Genomic DNA, 17,859 nt, shown 5'->3' on the forward strand with positions numbered 1-17,859 from the left:
CTGGACCAACAATTCAGGACTTATGTGGGATATTCTACAAAGATTTCTTTTGTCCCGCATTCTGAAGTAAAAGATATATTAACTCAAACTAATTGCTTGGGAATGTGGGTTACATGGGTCACGAAAATTAAAGAGTATGATTTGGACATTACACCGACCAAGTTGGTTAAGGACTAGGGGTTGGCCCAAATTTTGATTGAGGAAATGAGAAGGCTTTAGACTTGATTTATCAGAATGATTTATTGGAGGTCATAACTTCATCGGAACTTCAAAGAGTAGGCCAACTTGAATGGTAAAGTGACATTGTTTATTACTTGCAAAATTTATCATGTCCTAGCCATTTGATTGGGAATAAGAGAAGAGCATTGAGATTGAAGGTAACTAAGTATCGCAATGTGCAGGATGGTCTGGGATGGAGAAATCCAAAAGGGGTAATACTTAGATGTGTTGATGAAATTGAGGCAAAGAGACTTCTTACTGAGTTTCATTTAGGATTTTGTGGAGGACATTATGCGACAAAGACAACTACCCACAAAATCCTGAGAGTTGGCCATTATTGGCCTACAATATTTTCAGATGTGCACATGTTTGTTAAAGGGTGCTAAGCATGCCAAATGTTCACTAGGACGCAGAAGCTACTTGCTTTGACGTTACAACAAGATCTTGTAGAGGCTCCTTTTCAACATTGGGGGCTTGATTTTGTAAGAAAGTTTAATGAGAACTCTAGTAATGGCTACTCTTGGATCATAATGGCAACTGATTATTTCACCAAGTGGGTAGAAGCCATTCCTACAAAACACACCACTGATAAGGTTGGATTTCATAGAGGATAAAATTATTACTCGATTTGGTGTCCCAGCGAAAATTACCACTGACAATGCCAAGGCTTTCAACTCTTTAGACTTTTCATCATTTTGTCTTAGGTATGGTATTGTCCTATCCTCTAAAACTGGATTTGTTGAGATAGGACAACGTGTCCTGAATTCGGCGAATCGGACACGATTCGTGCCAATTTGTGTCCGGAAACCGGGACACGTCGTGTCCAATTGAGACATGATCGAATCTGGATCGTGTCCCGCGCGGCCTAAAAAAGGTGACTTTGTTGTTCTTTTCTATCATTTTTTCTTCTCTCTTTTGCAGTAGGTTTGTTGTGGGTTTGTTGTGAAGGGTTTGCAGGAAGGAGCAAATGGTATTTTTGCATCTAGTATGCAGATATTTTGTGCAACTTCCTGATGCGCCATTTAGTTAACACTCATTTGCTCATACAGTCTAAACTTCTTTTTCCCCATTCAACTTTATGGGTTATTGTACCAATTTCTAACTTTGTTGCTTTGATCTTATCTTAATCTTCATAACAAATTACTTTGTTCTCAGGGGTCTTATCATTTTAAAAATGTTCTTCAGTCATCTATTCTTTTGATTGTTGTCTTAGCCTCAAGTTCTATGTGGTCAAGGTTTGGCATGGCTTTGCCCTTCCTGTTTGCTTTTTAAGAAGGAAACACATATGCAATGTATCATTGTTAATTAAACTGGAAGAACCTAGTTTGCAGTGACTAAAATGATTTTTATTGTTAATTATTTCATTACTTTGAATAGTTTCATGTAATGAAATATTTACTATTACAGTTGACAATATAAGTGTCTTGTTGAAGCATTCAAGTGTAATTTTAGAGTTTTGCATACTAAACACTTCAGAAGTAGTTTATTTGCAGTTGATAAAACTACCATTGTCAGTGTCTTTATCTTACTATCTTGTCTTTCTCCAATTCGATCTTGACGAATTGAATATGTATTATGAATTTATCATTTATCATTTATGTGACATGTCACAAATTACAATTGTATTTGAATTTTGTATGTACTATGCATGTTGTAATGTTACTAACTTACTTTGTGAAAAGTAAAACTTACATCTAGATGAAGATCTATGTTTGAAATCAATGAATTTGTATCATGAATGAGAATTTGCGTAAGAAATATCTAATTTTTAATATATATAACGTATCTGAACGTGTTTTGTTCAGAGGGATCAACGTGTCCAAATCCGACACTCGAATCCCAGTATCCGACAAATCCCGAATCAACGTGTCAAGTTACTTAGGTCCTGTCCCATTCTTCAAACTACTATCCCCAAGGTAATGGTCTGGCAGAGTCTAGCAATAACAATTTTATCACCATTATAAAACAAAAATAGTAGGAGACAATAAGAGGGCTTGGGATAGAAGAATCAAGTATGCATTGTGGGCAGACTGAATAACAAAGATGAAAGAGTCCCTTTGAACTAGTGTATGGCTCGAACGGTACCCTACCTATGCACCTTAGACTTCTAGCTTACCAACTCCTCCAAAGCTTTCCATCTAAAAGAGATGTTGTGCAACATATAAATGATCAAATTGTGGAGTTAGATGAAACCAGAAGAAGGATTTGTTACCCACCACCCGTGGGTAGTATCCATAGGAGAATTTTTCTCTTAGATGGTCCTTAGCCAGCAGCCAATAGCACCTTACAGCCACCAAGTAGCTCGATGTACCATTGTCTCTGCTACATGAGCTAGCCATATGCTCCTCGCCCATCTGTTATGATCGCATGTTTGAAGACGGGCCTTCCAACCCCGAAGGTATGGCTTTTCATTATGTAGTTGGGTATTTTTGTTTACTTATCATGGACACTTTTGGGCATGGATTAGTGGGGGGATTCGACAAACAAAGTGGGCTTGGTTTGGACTTTTGTCTCTTGTATCCTATTTCATGGTTAGCCTTGTCTCTTAGTCCCGCGGGATCTCCTTTATTGGCTACTAGCTTTATGGGTGGCACTACATGGGAAACCCCAATTTTGGTTGTGTGGTCCCACTTCCCAACACCATATAAATCACTCCCCTCCACTCACTATAACCCCATTCATCATATTTCCCATTTGGTTCCACATTTATCCATCAAGTCCGCAAGGAGTTAGCCTCCCCTCCCCCCTTATATGTTGATTTGGGTGTGTTTGCAAGGCAGATAAGGCTGCATATTTGGAGGACAAAACAGAGTTGTGTTAGGGTTGTTTGGTGGAGTTTTGGAGGGGGGCTAAAGGCTACAACAGCTGTTGTGCTAGGTTGTAGGCCATAGCCAACAGCAAGGCTACTTCTTGGTGCTACGTTTGGGGTTAAACAATGCCAAAAGGAGTAGCGTAGGTGTGGAGGGTTGTTCCCTTGGAGAATTGTAGCTAAGTTGCACAAAACGGGGAAACGAGTATGAGTTTCCGAAATGGGCACGGGTACGAAACGTGACCCCTGCCCCAAAATTTTGGAAACAGGGAAACGCACTATATATATATATATATATATATATATATATATATATTAGGACATTTAAGAAATATGTGCAATCATAAAGCATATATGATACATTCTAATTTATTACATTATGATTAAATTGTCAATGCATAAACTATAAGTCTCTAAATTTACATCACATTTACTCATGAATGATCACATAATGAAAATAGAAATATCCAAAATCAGCCACAATAAATTTCTAATTTCTTGTCTCGTGCTTGATTGGGAGTCTCCTACATAGTCGAACAACCTTAGTGCTCTTGATTAAATACAAGTTTCATACCCTAGTACCCTACATGCTCTTGATTATTGGGAGTCTCCATGCATAGAGGGCTTGGTTCTCTTGATTAAATACAAGTTCCATACCCTAGTACATGACAAAATCCAATGGAAACATTGCAATCCCCCCAATACTGAAATCCTAAAAAACAGATAAGTCTGCTGGATTTTGAGTGAGATCTAAAATTCTACTTTCTACATATGATATCCAATGAGGGCGAAACCAATCTCAAACATCCTGATTCATTTCATGGTAATGTTAAAAATTTAAGTAAAAGGATGAAACCGCATATCAACACTAGGGCCATAGGCTTGCCCCACTCAAAAAAATCATTTTTCTTATAACTTGAGAGACATCTAAAAGCATCTAGACGATATTTTAGTCGCTCGATAAAAAATTAGAAGCGAAAAAATAAAAAAAAATATAAGAAAAAGTCAAGTTACAAGAGGAAACTCTGACGTACGCCCCAAAAACTCGTTTCTAGTCGTACTGGCCATGTTTCCTCCTCTAGAAACATGCCTGGACGGCCGGAAACGAGTTTCCGGGCTGTATCGTATGGGTTTCCCCATTTCCATATGGAAACGGACCCTGGACCCACATTTCCTGCAACTTAGAATTGTAGCCTTAAGAGAGTTATCGTGCTAATTTGCATGGAGAATAAGGGTTGTAGGGTGATGCCCTAACCAGTGTCGCAATGACAGTAGTGCAGCAAGGTGCACAGGAGTGTTTTGGAAGGTGTATTGGGTCAAGGTGTGACCCGATTGGATCAGTTTGTTGAGCAACCAGTTGATGCCATGTATATGACATTCCGAGGTGGTGAAGTATCATATTAGGATAGCAGACTCAGCAATGAATGGATTGGGTGTCATAGAGTGGATTGGAGGGCACCGAGTTGGCTACCCAAAGTAGCCCTAGAGCAGCAGACAAGAAGGACATTGTTGATGCGTGATTGAGTAAAGTATAACAACCTTATGTCAGCACTTTGATGGACGAAAGTGACTTCTAGATTGGCAGATTGGAGCTTAGGAATTAGGCCTACCCAGAGAGAAGTTTGATGAGCTCCTGTTCATTGTAGCAAACGTGACTTGCAACAGTGACAGGAGGCAGCCCTCTTGGAGTCTCGATGTGTAGTGGCCTTGATGGACTAAGGCATTACTAGTGAGCAGTATAGAAGCGAATAACTGGCAGGACGAGATATGACATAGAAGTTGTAGCGAAGTTTGTCATTGTATCTTGTATACCATAGACTGTTGTATTATTCAGATTTGGTTTAATATAATGAAGATTGGGATTGTACAATTTTGTTAAAAAAACGTGTATATTTGTGCATATGTGATTTACTGCTTTATATTTCTGCTGTGCAAAGTAGTTTATGGTTGAGATTCTTGGAATGCTAGCGTCAGTGATTTTAAGACTCTAACCTAGACCCAAGGTCGTGGAAATTCAACATGGTATCAGAGCGTGTTTGAGCTACTTTGGAAGTAAGTAAATCAGAGTTGTGCATAGCTAAGTACAACGTGAGAGGAAGTTGGTCACATTGTGAGTGAAGGCTTCACTACAATGTCGAAGTTGCAGGCAGGTATCCGATATAAGGACAGGTTGGGGGGGTTGTCCAACTATAGTCCATGGAAGGAAAGGATCAAGTTGATCTTGCAAGTCTACAGGATCTGGGATTTTGTCAAGAAAGATATCAAGAAGCCAACCGACCCTAAGGAGCTGGAAATATGGGAATATTTGGATGCCAGGGCGAGACTGAACATCTAAGATGATGTAAAGGATGCCCTAATACCTCATTTTTCCGGGAAGAACACTGCACATGAGATGTGGATGGCTCTTCAGAATTTGTTCCAAAATAAGAACAAGAACTGGGCACTGGTATTAGAGGACAAGTTGAAATCCACCAAGATGTTAAAGGGTGAACCATGAAAGTGTGGCCTCGTATCTAACGAGATTATCTCAAATCAAAGATGGGCTTGCTGCCATCGGTGTGACTGTCTCAGATGGAGATATGGTAAGGATTGCCTTGAAAGGGTTCACCGAGGAATGGAAGCCCTTCATAAAAGGGATCATTGCCAGGGAGAAGCTACCAAGCTGGGATAGGCTGTGGGATGACTTCATTCAGGAAGAGTTGAGAGACGAGGATCTTCAGTCGAAGCAGAAAGCTTCAGATGATGACATTAAGACAGTGAAGACAGATATTAATAGGCAAACAGCAAGCAAGTGGAGAAACAGCCACTGTCCAATGTTGGTAGTTACAGATCAGAGAATACCTAGTCAAAATACAAAGCAAAAACTTTCAACTGTCATTTACAATTCTAAAAAGATAAGCTATTTGTAAACTCTTAGTTTTTATCAAGTTCAACCTATCAAAGTCCCCTAATTTTTCATTTTTGTTAGTTAAGCACTAGTATGTCACCACTACAACACCTTTGCATCTCTCACAATGAGATAGTAGTTGCAATATTGAATGCCACCTTTTATTAATTGAAGCTGATTTAACAGACAAAATAGAAAAGTGTTTCATTCATTAACTATTTAATTTTATAATACAAACATCCAAATGCTCACCACAGGTCATGCAAAGCCACCCAGTGATTCACATACCATTCCAGAACAGGCTGATTTAACAGACAAAATAGAAAAGTGTTTCATTCATTAACTATTTAATTTTATAATAGAAACATCCAAATGCTCACCACAGGTCATGCAAAGCCACCCAGTGATTCACATACCATTCCAGAACAGCACTGAACAAAAATAGCTTGAATAGTTCTTTTGATTAAACATAATGAACTAACCCTCATATGTGGTAGGAGGCTTGTGCCAGCTGCTCTTGCAATTCGAAGAAAAGATGTGCAAACCTGCAACCTTGCTCGGCTTGTAGATACTGCTATTGGATCCTGCTTTTGACCCTGACCAAAGCCAATATATATGGCAATATCTATTTAAGCTTTACCAAAGTTCAGAAAGATCAAAGCACAAAGCACTTTAAATTATTGAAAATCTTTGACTTTAAAATCATCATTCTTATGTGCAAGGGTCAGAAAATTAAAAATTAAAAATAAAAAATAAATCCAGACATTTCTAATATTTACCTTCTGAAATATAGGAAGTGATGTTAGAAGAGCAAAGAGCTTTTCAATAACCATGCTCACATCTCCCGGGGAATACTTTAAAAATGGTCCCATTGCATCTAAATACCTCCCAAGAATTTCCACTGATGCTGGTTCTGTCCATTCCAGATTAAGCAACTGCGACAAAACCCCTGCAAACCAAATACAAGTTAAGTCTTATAGGACAGTTTGAGGAAACAATATCTTAACCTCCATCTCGAAAATCCAAATGACCTTTTATTAAGCTATGCAATTTGTGCTGCATAGTTGAAGGAAGCAATCCGATATCTATTCCACCATCAAAAATAGCAGTAATGGTTGTATCCAGGGCAAGTTGTGTGCCTTCTAAAACTGGAAGATCCTGTAAGAAAAAAAATTATCACTGAGGATCTACAACATATGTCCTCAAGAAAGACATTGCATGATTGACAAAAATAAATCAAAGAAAGTCATAAAAACTGGCTGGCACCCTTAACTCCAGACAAATAGACAATGAAGTTTCTAAATACAATAATACATATCTCTGCAAAATAACAAGTATAGCTCTGGTGTTCAATTTATGTTCCATATTCGCAAAAAGAACTGAAGTAATGTCTTGACTTCTTACTTGAGAAGGGACTCCCAATGAATACATATGTATCATCGCACCAACTCTTTCAGAAATTTTAGAAGCAGCTGTTATAGGTCGTTGAGCAGCAATAAGGCGAATAAGCTCAAGCTGCATGACACCAAGACACTGGCATTACTAATAGATCAAACCAAATGTCCAGATAAAAGTAGAATTACTAAAGATTACAGGCATTTACAATGAACAATCAAGGATAAAAAAGCCTTTGTTCAGTAATGGAGCAGATAACATGGGAGCTGTGGATCAACTTGTTAATGCATAAATTGTGCAAATGGCCAGCTAGAGCTGTACCTTTTAGTGATGTTTTAACAGCAACAAGGTTGCAGTCTATACAATGCTTGCTTAAGTGCATACCATCATAGATCCAGGTTAATACGGGATCCATCAAGCACCAAAAGGAATCAAATCCATTGCACTATGAATTTTTTTATTATTTCAGATGGATCTAGGCTTCTTGTTGTTTCACTCAACTAAGTGAAACTCAGAACTCAAAACTTATGCAGATATGGATGTGTGAAAATAGATATTTGATGATTGTGAAGATATCTGGCTGTTTTTTTATTTGGTGTCGAGATAGTTTTATTTTCCTTGCATGTATAGTTTACTAACATAGAGTATTAGTATCATTGTTTCTTATAAGTATTATATTTTTTTAAACCAACATATGATAATGTAGAAATTTATCACATACATAACAACATATGATGGCATAAGCATCACTCACATACATGCCATTGTAGATCTATGTTAACCCACGATCTAACAAGCACCAAAGTGTTAGAAAATGTAACTATGTTCGGTCTTCAATAATGTACTTGAGTCATTATGTAATGTACTTGTCAAAAGAATAAATAAAAGAATTTTTATTATTATTATTGTGACTTATTAAAGCATGGGTTTCATGCTTGGGTCACCATGTTTTAGGTCAAAGTCCCCATTGTGGACTTCTGGGATTTATTATGAGTCTATAGAATTATTGCACATTTAAAAAGACCCTTCTTGGGCTTTTGAATCATGTAAAAAGGTTAAGTATTGAATCAAAAACAATTATGTAACATACACAAGATGTCAACCTAGAAGATCAAGTCGGCCTAAGGACCCTATTCGACCCCTCAAGAAGCCTATAAAAAGGAAGCTCACCGAATTCATTTGGAGCATGATTCTCACAATTTCGAATTCTCTTGTAGTTGGGAAGAAACGCGAAAATCTCTTGTTGCTAGGCAGAAGTACGAAGTTCTCTTGTAGCTAGGAAAAGGTGCAAAGTATGTTGTCGGGAAGCCGAAGTAAATGTGAGTTTGGGGAAGTCTAAGGAGAAAAGGAAAGTTAAAATTTTGGTGTCTCTTTCTGTTTGTTTCATGTCCTAGATTGGGAGATCGAAGTCTTCCAAGTTTCACCATTGCCAGAAGTTGTCAGTTGTCGTAAGCTACTGCATAGTCGAAGTTGTTGGGAAGAAGTCGAACTTCCGGGAGGTTGACTTGGTGCGGAGGGAAGGTCTGGTCTTGGTCTAGGGTGAAGACTCTCAAAGAATACTATTGAGAGGAAGAATTATCTTGACTGGGTTTTCCCCTCGGGGGGGTTTGCCCTGGCATGTGCCTACATCTGGTGTCTATTGTTTTATGTGTTGTTGCTTTTGGTAATTGCTTGATGAACTAAAGATAAGATAAGATAATTATATTTATGTACAACTAATGACCACAAAGTAGGTCAAAGTGACTGTTGAGTACAATGATGTCCATAAAATGCGAGAGAACCAAATGGTGTCCTATAAAAAATACAATGCACGAATATAAAAGGTATAATGCAGGATGATAAAAGATACAATGTATGGAATGTCCTGACGGAGAAGATCCAGGGGCTAATGGGTCTAAGGATCAGACCCATCTCTCCTAACATCCGAGGCTGGATGAAAAACACTGAAAAAATTCCACAAAGTTTGTTGGCCTAATGAAGGGCTAGTGGGAGGTGTGGACTGTCCACTAACTCGTTGTCTGGGGGAGTTTGCGCATTGTTGAGGTCTGAAGGACCTAGTCTGTCTCCCAAGGACGAATCTAAGACGGTTTCGCTGCTGAGGTCTAATGCGGTGGGGTGAGGTCCCATGGATCCTCACTGGTCTAGAGTCTGGATATGAAACGGTATCAATCATTCTCTTTGTGCCCTTGTTTGAAGCTAGTATCCTGAAAAATGTCGTGATCCTCATTGTGGGGTCTGGTCTGATGGGAGGTTGAAGAGTATGTGCTCGAAACCTGAGAGCCTCCTGCATATATAGGGCCGGACATCTCTGATCGGGATACCTAAAAAAGTTTGCGAGGGCCTGAGAGTCTCTGGACAAGCAAAGGAACCTTCCTCTGATCTCGTAGTAGGTAGGGCATCCAAAGATGAAGTGCACCTCAGTCTCTACTTCATGTAAATGACATACCTGGAAGATTATGTCTGGTATATCAATATGGTGGTCGTCTCTACCCAAAGTCGATGAGAACCTACTCTGAACTGGCCTAGAGGAATGCGAAGAGCATGCATCCAATGGTGAAACATATACTGGCGTCGAATAATGAGCTCGTCTCTCAACTCCAAGAAGTGCTCAGTGTAGAAGGCCATCTTTAGGCGAAACTCTCCCGGAGGATTAACCCAAGTGACCTGGATGAACTGCCTATAGATGTCCTCCCTGATGATCTTGTTCAACTCTTGTCTAGTAGGTCGAAGGTGACCAAGAGCATCCAAGGAATATCGGAAAGGAGGGAGACAATCCAACCGAATTCCCACTGCCTCTAAGAGATCTTAAACTCCTGTAAACCAACATCTAGCTCGCCCTAAGGGAGTAGAACAAGCAATAGTCTCAGAAGAGAAATATGCCAAGTAAGGGTAACAGTCCCTACTCTTTATCGAGTCTACAAATCCCCGGACACGATGCAAGAATGAGACCAAACTAAAGACTGTCTCAAGCCGAAAGGGCTGAGCTCCAAACTCTGCAAGGATGATGTGTTGAGGTATTGTCTATTTGCATCTAATGATGCAACGGAAAAGAAGAGTCTAGACTCTCTCAACTGAAGCCCAATCCGACTCAAGTAAAGATGGTCCCCAAATCTCTGAGCCATATAGAATAGTGGGACAGATCAAGGTGTCCATGAGGCTCATCTTGGATGAGATGTCCTGGAAGTGATGTCGAAAGCACTATCTCTCGAGAAGGGCTAAGGATCCATATCCTTTGTTGATCTGAGGCTGAAGCGTTGGTCGCAAACTGAAGCAGGGGCCTGAGAATTGCACCCCCATGTATGTATACATGCTAGTGATCTCAACCTCCTCCCCTCTGAATAGGAAGTGAAGGTCCAAAGTTTTCTTCACCCCATTGAAGAACCTTGGTTTTACCCAGGTTGATTGTTAACTGTCGAAGATCGCAAAAAAGAGCTAAGGCATCCAACTGCCTTTGTAATCCTTCTGGAGATGAGGAGAGGAGGACCACGTCGTCAGCAAAGAGTAGAATAGATATCATGACCTCGTGAAGAAGGCAACCATCAGTGTCCTGGATATGCTCGTGTAGAAAAGCCTCCAACTCATCAATATAGATCCCAAACAGGGTAGGGGACAATGGACAACCCTGTTTAACCCCAATAGTGCTTCGGATGAAATCAAACATCCCATGAGCCATGCGAAGACAACCAAGGACAAACTCATATAGGCATGTAATAGTTGTCAATAAGGTCGTTCGGATGCCAATATCTCTGAGTCTTTGGAGTAAGGCTTCCCTCGGAACAGAGTCAAAAGCTTTCCGAAAATCTACGAAACAATAGTAGACTTTCGAAGAGCGATGTCATGCCTCCTCAATCACGGTGCGGAGGGTGAAGATGTGGTCAATGGTCTAATGAGTTGGTCACTAGAGAGATTCCTATGTAGAACAGTAGCATACAACTTCGAGAACGTGTGGCCCACCATGATCGTTTTGTAGTTATTGGGATTTGAGTTGGGGCCTGATTTGTGGATTGGATGGATGATGTGGTGTGACCATGCCAGTGGAAAACCTTCACGGACTACATGGTTGAAGAGATCAGCCAAATAACTAACCAAAGCATGGAAACCGTGTTTAAAGAACTCTGCTTGGTAGCCTTCCTCATCGGCTACTTTGTTGTTGCTCATCACCCAAATGGCCTCTCTAATATCTTTGTCTGAGAATAGGTAACAGGAAGGGGGTGGGGAGGTAACATGAATTTGGCCCTGCCCCAGAATATCATAAAGGTTGGAAGTGTGAGAGAACATGGATGTAGGGTCGAGGTCAGATGGAAGAGGGGAGCGTCAAGGAAGGATGGTATGCCAGAATTGTTTAGGGGAGTGGGCAAGGAGAGCAGAAAGTTCCCATCTTCTATGAGAGACAGAGTCGTTTCTTGCGACGAAGTAGAAGACGATAAGAAACTTTGAGGTCAAGGTAGAAGGGTTGAGAGTGGGTGAAAGCATATCAAAGTTCTCGATGTAGAGTCTTGCATTCGTCATCGTACCATTTGTTCATGGGGCAATATCCAACCTTTCAAGAGGTGGAAGTGGAACAAGTGGAGTGATGGAAGGATTTGAGTGTTGCTTCCCAAATGGCAGATGAAAGACGGGTGTACTTAGTAGAAGCAGAATCAAGCAAGGAGAATTGGGTCATTGATGGGAGCATCTTCTGTACGATAGAGGAGAAGATTGGGAGCATCTTCTGTACGATAGAGGAGAAGATGTCAGGGTCACCTTCGGCAAACATCATACTAATAAGATATAAAGAATCATAATAATAAGAAACATCACAAGTAATTATCAAGAATAAGAAAATATTTACTGCCTTTCTAATTTTCTAACATGGTATCAAAGCTTTGGTGAAGAAGGAAGAAAAAGGCGGTCTCAAGCACTTGATCCATTCATAGATACTATCTCAAGGAAGGAGTCTATTATATTCAAGGAAGATGTCTAACTCAATCAAGGGTGAGAACAAGCTTGAAGGATCCTCTAACTTCAGGTCTTGGAAGAAGAGGATTGACCTAATCCTCGAAAAGAACAAGGTGATGGACTTGGTAAGAGGAAATGTAAAGAAGCCTACAGAAGAAGCCAGTGATGTCGACAAAGCGAAATTCAGGGATTTAGAATTGGTGGCTATGACTCTGATGGTAGAAGGGATAAAGGACAATCTTGTCCCATTCATAGCTAACATCGATCATGCTCAGGAAATGTATGAAGCCTTGTTGAAGCTATTTACTATTAAGAACATTAGACAAGTAGCAAGTTTGAAGAATGATCTGAGAACTACGAAGATGACTAAAGAAGATATTGTGGCAACCTTCTTTGTGAAGATAGCTAGACTCAAGGATAATATCTTGGCCATTGATGAGATTGTTCCAGACAAAGAACTTGTGATCACCACTCTATTAGGATTGCCACCCTCTTGGGGTGCATTTGCTACAGGTCTCAACAGTTGGAAGGTAGCTCCCACCTTTGAAGAATTATGGACCACCTGTAGTCAAGAAGAACTAAGGATCTCTATAGTTACCAATCCTGAAGGAGTATCAAATGCTTATGTTGCTCATCATAAAGGAAAGAGATCGAAGGGACCAAGGAAGAAAGTTGACATGTCCAAGATAGAATGTTGTCAATGTCATAAGAAAGGTCACTTCAATAGTGACTGTCCCGACAATCCAAAGAATAAGAAGAGAGGAATGGATCAAGCCAACCTTGATGTAGAAGGAGACTCAAAGAAAGTCAAGTCCGAAGAACCCGACATTAGGTACTTACAATATTAAGTCCTTTGCTTGTACCTTTTTTATATCTTTTATAATTTATAGGTTTCTAATGTATTTTTGAAAAGACATTGCTGTATTGTTTTTATAGGTTTGTAGGTATCCCTCAAGCTTTGGAGGGATCCCCCAACAACTCCCAAGGATAAATATCTTATGTCTTTCCCGTTTTTGGGTTCATGTATTCATTTAGTTTTGATTACCTTAAATACTAATCACCTTTCTCCCTCTATTGTCTTGATTAGGAAAAACATTTGCAAGAAAGAGGATCTCTCAAGACAAGGTTGGTCAAGAAACAAAGGTATGCTTTAAATATAGTGATTAAAAGGATTATTCATTTGATGATCTATTACTAACTTTGTTATGACTAGCTATATTGAATCATAATGATTCTTGTTCTGGGTGATTCATCTCTTGATAAATCTACCTGCCCCACTCATATTCTAAACTGATTTTGTAGAACCCTAGACAAGTTCTGGAAAACCCTAACTAAAGGGTATGCTAATGTAAATATCTGAAACTCTAAGTTGATTAAGGTGATTATGAAAAGCTATTTGAAGTCTTTATTGATGATGTCATGTTTAGGATTTTGGTATGATCAAGAAAACCTAACTTGGTAAGGTTGAATGATAGGGTCTAAAATCCTAAACCATTGAAGTTTTGGTAATGTTGGTTTTCCTATGTTTCTACATTGAAACCCTAGTCCATTAGGGTTTGGTGGAATGTGTGATCAATAACCTTATATTGGCTTAGAAATGTTTTACTTGGTATGGGTGTGTTTGTCTGACCAAACCCTAGTGTAATCAAGATGGCTATGTGTCTAACTCTTATTAATATCTGTGAAGTTGGGTTTGACTAACAGATGATATGAAATGTATTTTCACGGAAATGAAATCTAGGCATATATAGATATGTCCTTTTTGGTTTAAATCCTTGGTTGATCTAGGTCAGATATATTAATGTTGTTAGACATATGATATGCTTGTGAATGACTATGAATTCCTAGATATATGTGTTGACCTAGTTATTTGTGGTCATGAGTCTTCCGATTTAATGGAAATCCTTGTCTGAGATTCTAAGATGATGATATTTGGAAATCTAGGGTTTTTGTAGCTAAACTCTAGTGAAGTTAAATTGTCTAGTATGTGTGATATAATACTCTGAAAACTATTTAAATTATTGTTGGAAAATGAAAATCTGGTATTTTGCAGTTAAATCCTAGTAGTGACATTGTCTAATGTGTGTTATCAAGATCTATGTATTTAATGATTGTTGAGATTGTGAAAATAGAACTCTAGGGTTTTGGAGTTGAACCTTAGTCAAAGTAAAATCTCTGGAATATGATGATATGAGAATTGTGTAAGATTGTTGAGATTGTGAAATTGGAATACTAGGGTTTTCGAGTTAAACCTTAGTCGAAGTAGAAATATCTGATATATGATGACTATATGATAATTTCAGGTTTGTGAAATATTGTTGAAATTTGAATTTTTGGTTGAGATTGATGGTTGATCAAAAATCTAGGGTTTGCAACTAACTCTAGTGGTAGTTGGTCATGGTAGTGACTGATTGATGATTGATTGAAAAATCTAGAGATTGGAACTAACCCTATTGGAAGTTGGTCAAGTTAATGACTACGCTGTGATTGACTGTGATTGATTCTTTTGTATGAAATCTGGGTTTTGTATGAATCCCTAGTTAGAAATCTAACATATGAATTTTGAAAGATTGTTAGATGCATTGTATATCTATATTTGTGTGAATTGTTTCTAGGGTTTGCAATGTTTTAAAACTCCGACTCGGGTTCAGAATAGGCTGAGGGTCGGCTCCAACTCCGTCTCCGGCTTATTGTCGACTCGGCAGGTTTGATTTCAATGACTCGATCATTGTAAAAAAACATTAAATATTTAATTTTTTATGAAAAAACATAATTTTAAAGATTTTCATCATGTTTCCAAACACAAAGCATTAGGTTATAGAGAGAAGACAACATATGATCAAAGTAGGCTCATGAATATATCCATTATATCAAAATGGCACCCAATGCACTGTCCAATACATACATGATATAGAGATCAAAACAAAAACACAACCAAGGAGGCTCTAAATGGCATCTACAACAAAAGTAAAACATCATTAGTCACCAGTACTATTGCCAACTACTAGACTCACCAACATCATCTGGCTCAAACTCTGAATCAGAGTTAGACAGGGAAACCCATGGCTCCTCCTCATCACCATCTCCAACCGCAACTGGAAGACTTGGGGTTGGGCCTGGTACAAATGGATCTACATTCAACTAAACATTATGCTCAACAGCAACTTTAGCTAATGCCTCTGTCTGTAAATCCAAATCAGTATCAAAATCCTCATCAGAATCAAACTATGCTAGATGACTCTCCACTACCCAATCTGATGTTGGATCAATATCTTCCAACACAATGGGATCTGTATCAGGTCTTTTGTTCAGCAATTGGTTGCGCCTTAGTCAGAGGTTGTATTGGACATAGACTAGATCATTTAACCATCTTTGTTCCAAATAGTTTCTCTTCTTTCTGTGAATCCTCTCAAAGACAGACCAATTGCACTCACACCCAGTAGCACTGCCAGTTTGACTCAAAATACAGATTGCAAACTTCTACAATTAAGGACAATGGCTACCAAATGCCTCTCACCATTATGCTACAAAAAACATAGTTGTGTAATGAGTTAGCTCAAAAAATTATATCCAACTTTCAAATTATAAACAATTTAACAAAATAAAAATTTGAAAATTGAAATTGTTTGTTTACCTGGCTCATCTGCTTTCATTGCAATCCTTGCTAGGTTCTTGCCAAACATAACTCTGGCTCTGCTGAAACAAGTGATCTGTCGGTGTATCTCCAGTTGATCACTCTCCTTAGGGATCATGTGGTCAATGGATTCAATCAATCCATCTCTAACCTCCTCAGTCAAAGCTTCTACCTCCAGAGCTTTATAATGATACCTTGGGTTCAAAAAAAACCCAGCTGCATGTATAGGGTGATGGAGTTGATTGTTCCATCTTTCATCAATGATTGCCTAAATGGGCCCATACTTAGCCACTCTATCCTTGTATACTACCTTTATTTGCTCCTTTGCTTGATTGATAGCCTCATAAATGAAGGAAGCCTATAGCCAACCTTTCCCCATCCAACAACCGCAACACCTTAACCAAGTGGCTCAGCAACCTTCACAATCTTTGCTGCCTTTTTCCAAAATATTTCTTCATTAACTTTCTTTTTCACATCTTTGTCATTCTGTTTGCGAAACCATTGGCATTCATTCCATTCATCACTGGAAAACAGCCTTTGTAAGTTTCTATGTTGGGAAAGCATAGATTGCAATGTCAAAAAATGAGTTGCAAATGTAGTGATGGCATGCCTAATAATATCCCTACCCCCTGTGTGTTTCCTCATCAAGCTCAAAATCCATGAGTGATTGTAGATATATTTTGCAGTGTGGAAAAAGTCTGCAAAAAATCCCGATTTAATCCTAAAAATGTGATTTTTTAAACTAAACGATTTAATCCCCTGACTTTTTGGTGACTTTTTCAGAAAGGAAAAAATCCCGATTTAATCGTTATAATCAGGAGTCTACCCAAAAAGTTTGCCTCCCTCCTAGGCCGCAAAGGCGAAAATGATATAATTTTCTCCTGTTTAATCTTAAGGCAGAGAGTGGAATCTTTCAAACATAGCCCTAGAAATTTGGTGATAACGTTGTGCTGTGCAATTTGTTTTGTTGTTGAATCTTAATTTCGAGCATTATAGTTGGTTGGTGTTACTAAGAAAATTAATTGCTTGGTTGCTATATTCTGTTGAATGTTGAAACATATACGACTATTATTGGTTTGCTCTTGCTCGAGGTTATGTCTGCAAAACAATAGCGATCTATATGAGATGTGCAAAAAAATATAGAGAAGAGACATGAGCCAAAGGCTAAGCTATCAGAAGGCTGCTATAAGACACTGAGAAGACTATGAAAAAGAAGTGCATACCTACCTCGACGAGCATGATTGTGAGACATAAGAGAAAGAGGACAAGGAGTATCCAGACTAGCAAGCAAGGAAGTGTAAATAGCTAATGAACATTCCCAAGAATCCACATTGTTATGATCATATTTTTTGTGGATAATGTTGAAAAACATTGGTGATAAAATGCACTTAGAATGCAAACTGTAAGAGTGTAACATCCTTTTAGTGATTGAATTCACATGTAAAGAATGACATTGTAGTAAAACAATGAAAACACCTCTAAACTATGACTTCGACTCTAAATGTTAAAAAAAAAAAAAAATGAATAATTTTGTGCTTTTTTTTTTTTTAATTTTGCTGACTTTTCAAAAAACTCCCGACTTTTGGACCCTTGCCAAATTAATCCGACTTCGACATTTTCCACATTGATATTTTGTTATGCTTTTGGCATGCTCTACAGTGTTCTTGACCAAATCTATTTTGCCAATATCCTCAAGCATGAGGTCTATGCAATGTTCAGCACATGGGGTCCAAAAGATGGTTGTGTGTTTTTCCTCTAACAATTTACCAGCAAGAACATAGTTAGAGACATTATCCATGATGATTTGAACAACATTAGCCACCCCCACCTCTTCAACAACCTCATCCAAAAGCTGAAACAACAAGTGTGCATCTTTCACCCTATCAGATGCATCCACTGATTTTAGAAACATGATTCCTTGTGGGCAAAAGATAAGAAAATTTACGATGGTACGGTTCCTTTGCTCAATACATCCAT

The 17,859-nt window shown here is 38.6% G+C and overlaps 1 protein-coding gene across 2 annotated transcripts in view; it reads right to left on the minus strand.

Annotated features, from left to right (window-relative positions):
* LOC149246492 (protein HASTY 1-like) overlaps positions 1-17,859 on the minus strand; it is a 330,616-nt gene that overhangs the window by 129,868 nt on the left and 182,889 nt on the right. For both annotated transcript variants that reach the window (XM_089457942.1, XM_089457941.1), the window contains exons 12-15: positions 7,320-7,430; positions 6,947-7,073; positions 6,695-6,864; positions 6,398-6,511 (exon numbers count right to left, since the gene is read on the minus strand). In XM_089457942.1, the coding sequence (XP_089314068.1) occupies positions 6,398-6,511; positions 6,695-6,864; positions 6,947-7,073; positions 7,320-7,430 (522 nt within the window). The remainder of the gene's footprint in view (positions 1-6,397; positions 6,512-6,694; positions 6,865-6,946; positions 7,074-7,319; positions 7,431-17,859) is intronic.

Source organism: Pinus tabuliformis, chromosome 7, assembly GCF_031772625.1.
Source record: "Pinus tabuliformis cultivar Carrire ecotype Pingquan chromosome 7, CPIR1, whole genome shotgun sequence".
NCBI lineage: Eukaryota > Viridiplantae > Streptophyta > Pinopsida > Pinales > Pinaceae > Pinus > Pinus tabuliformis.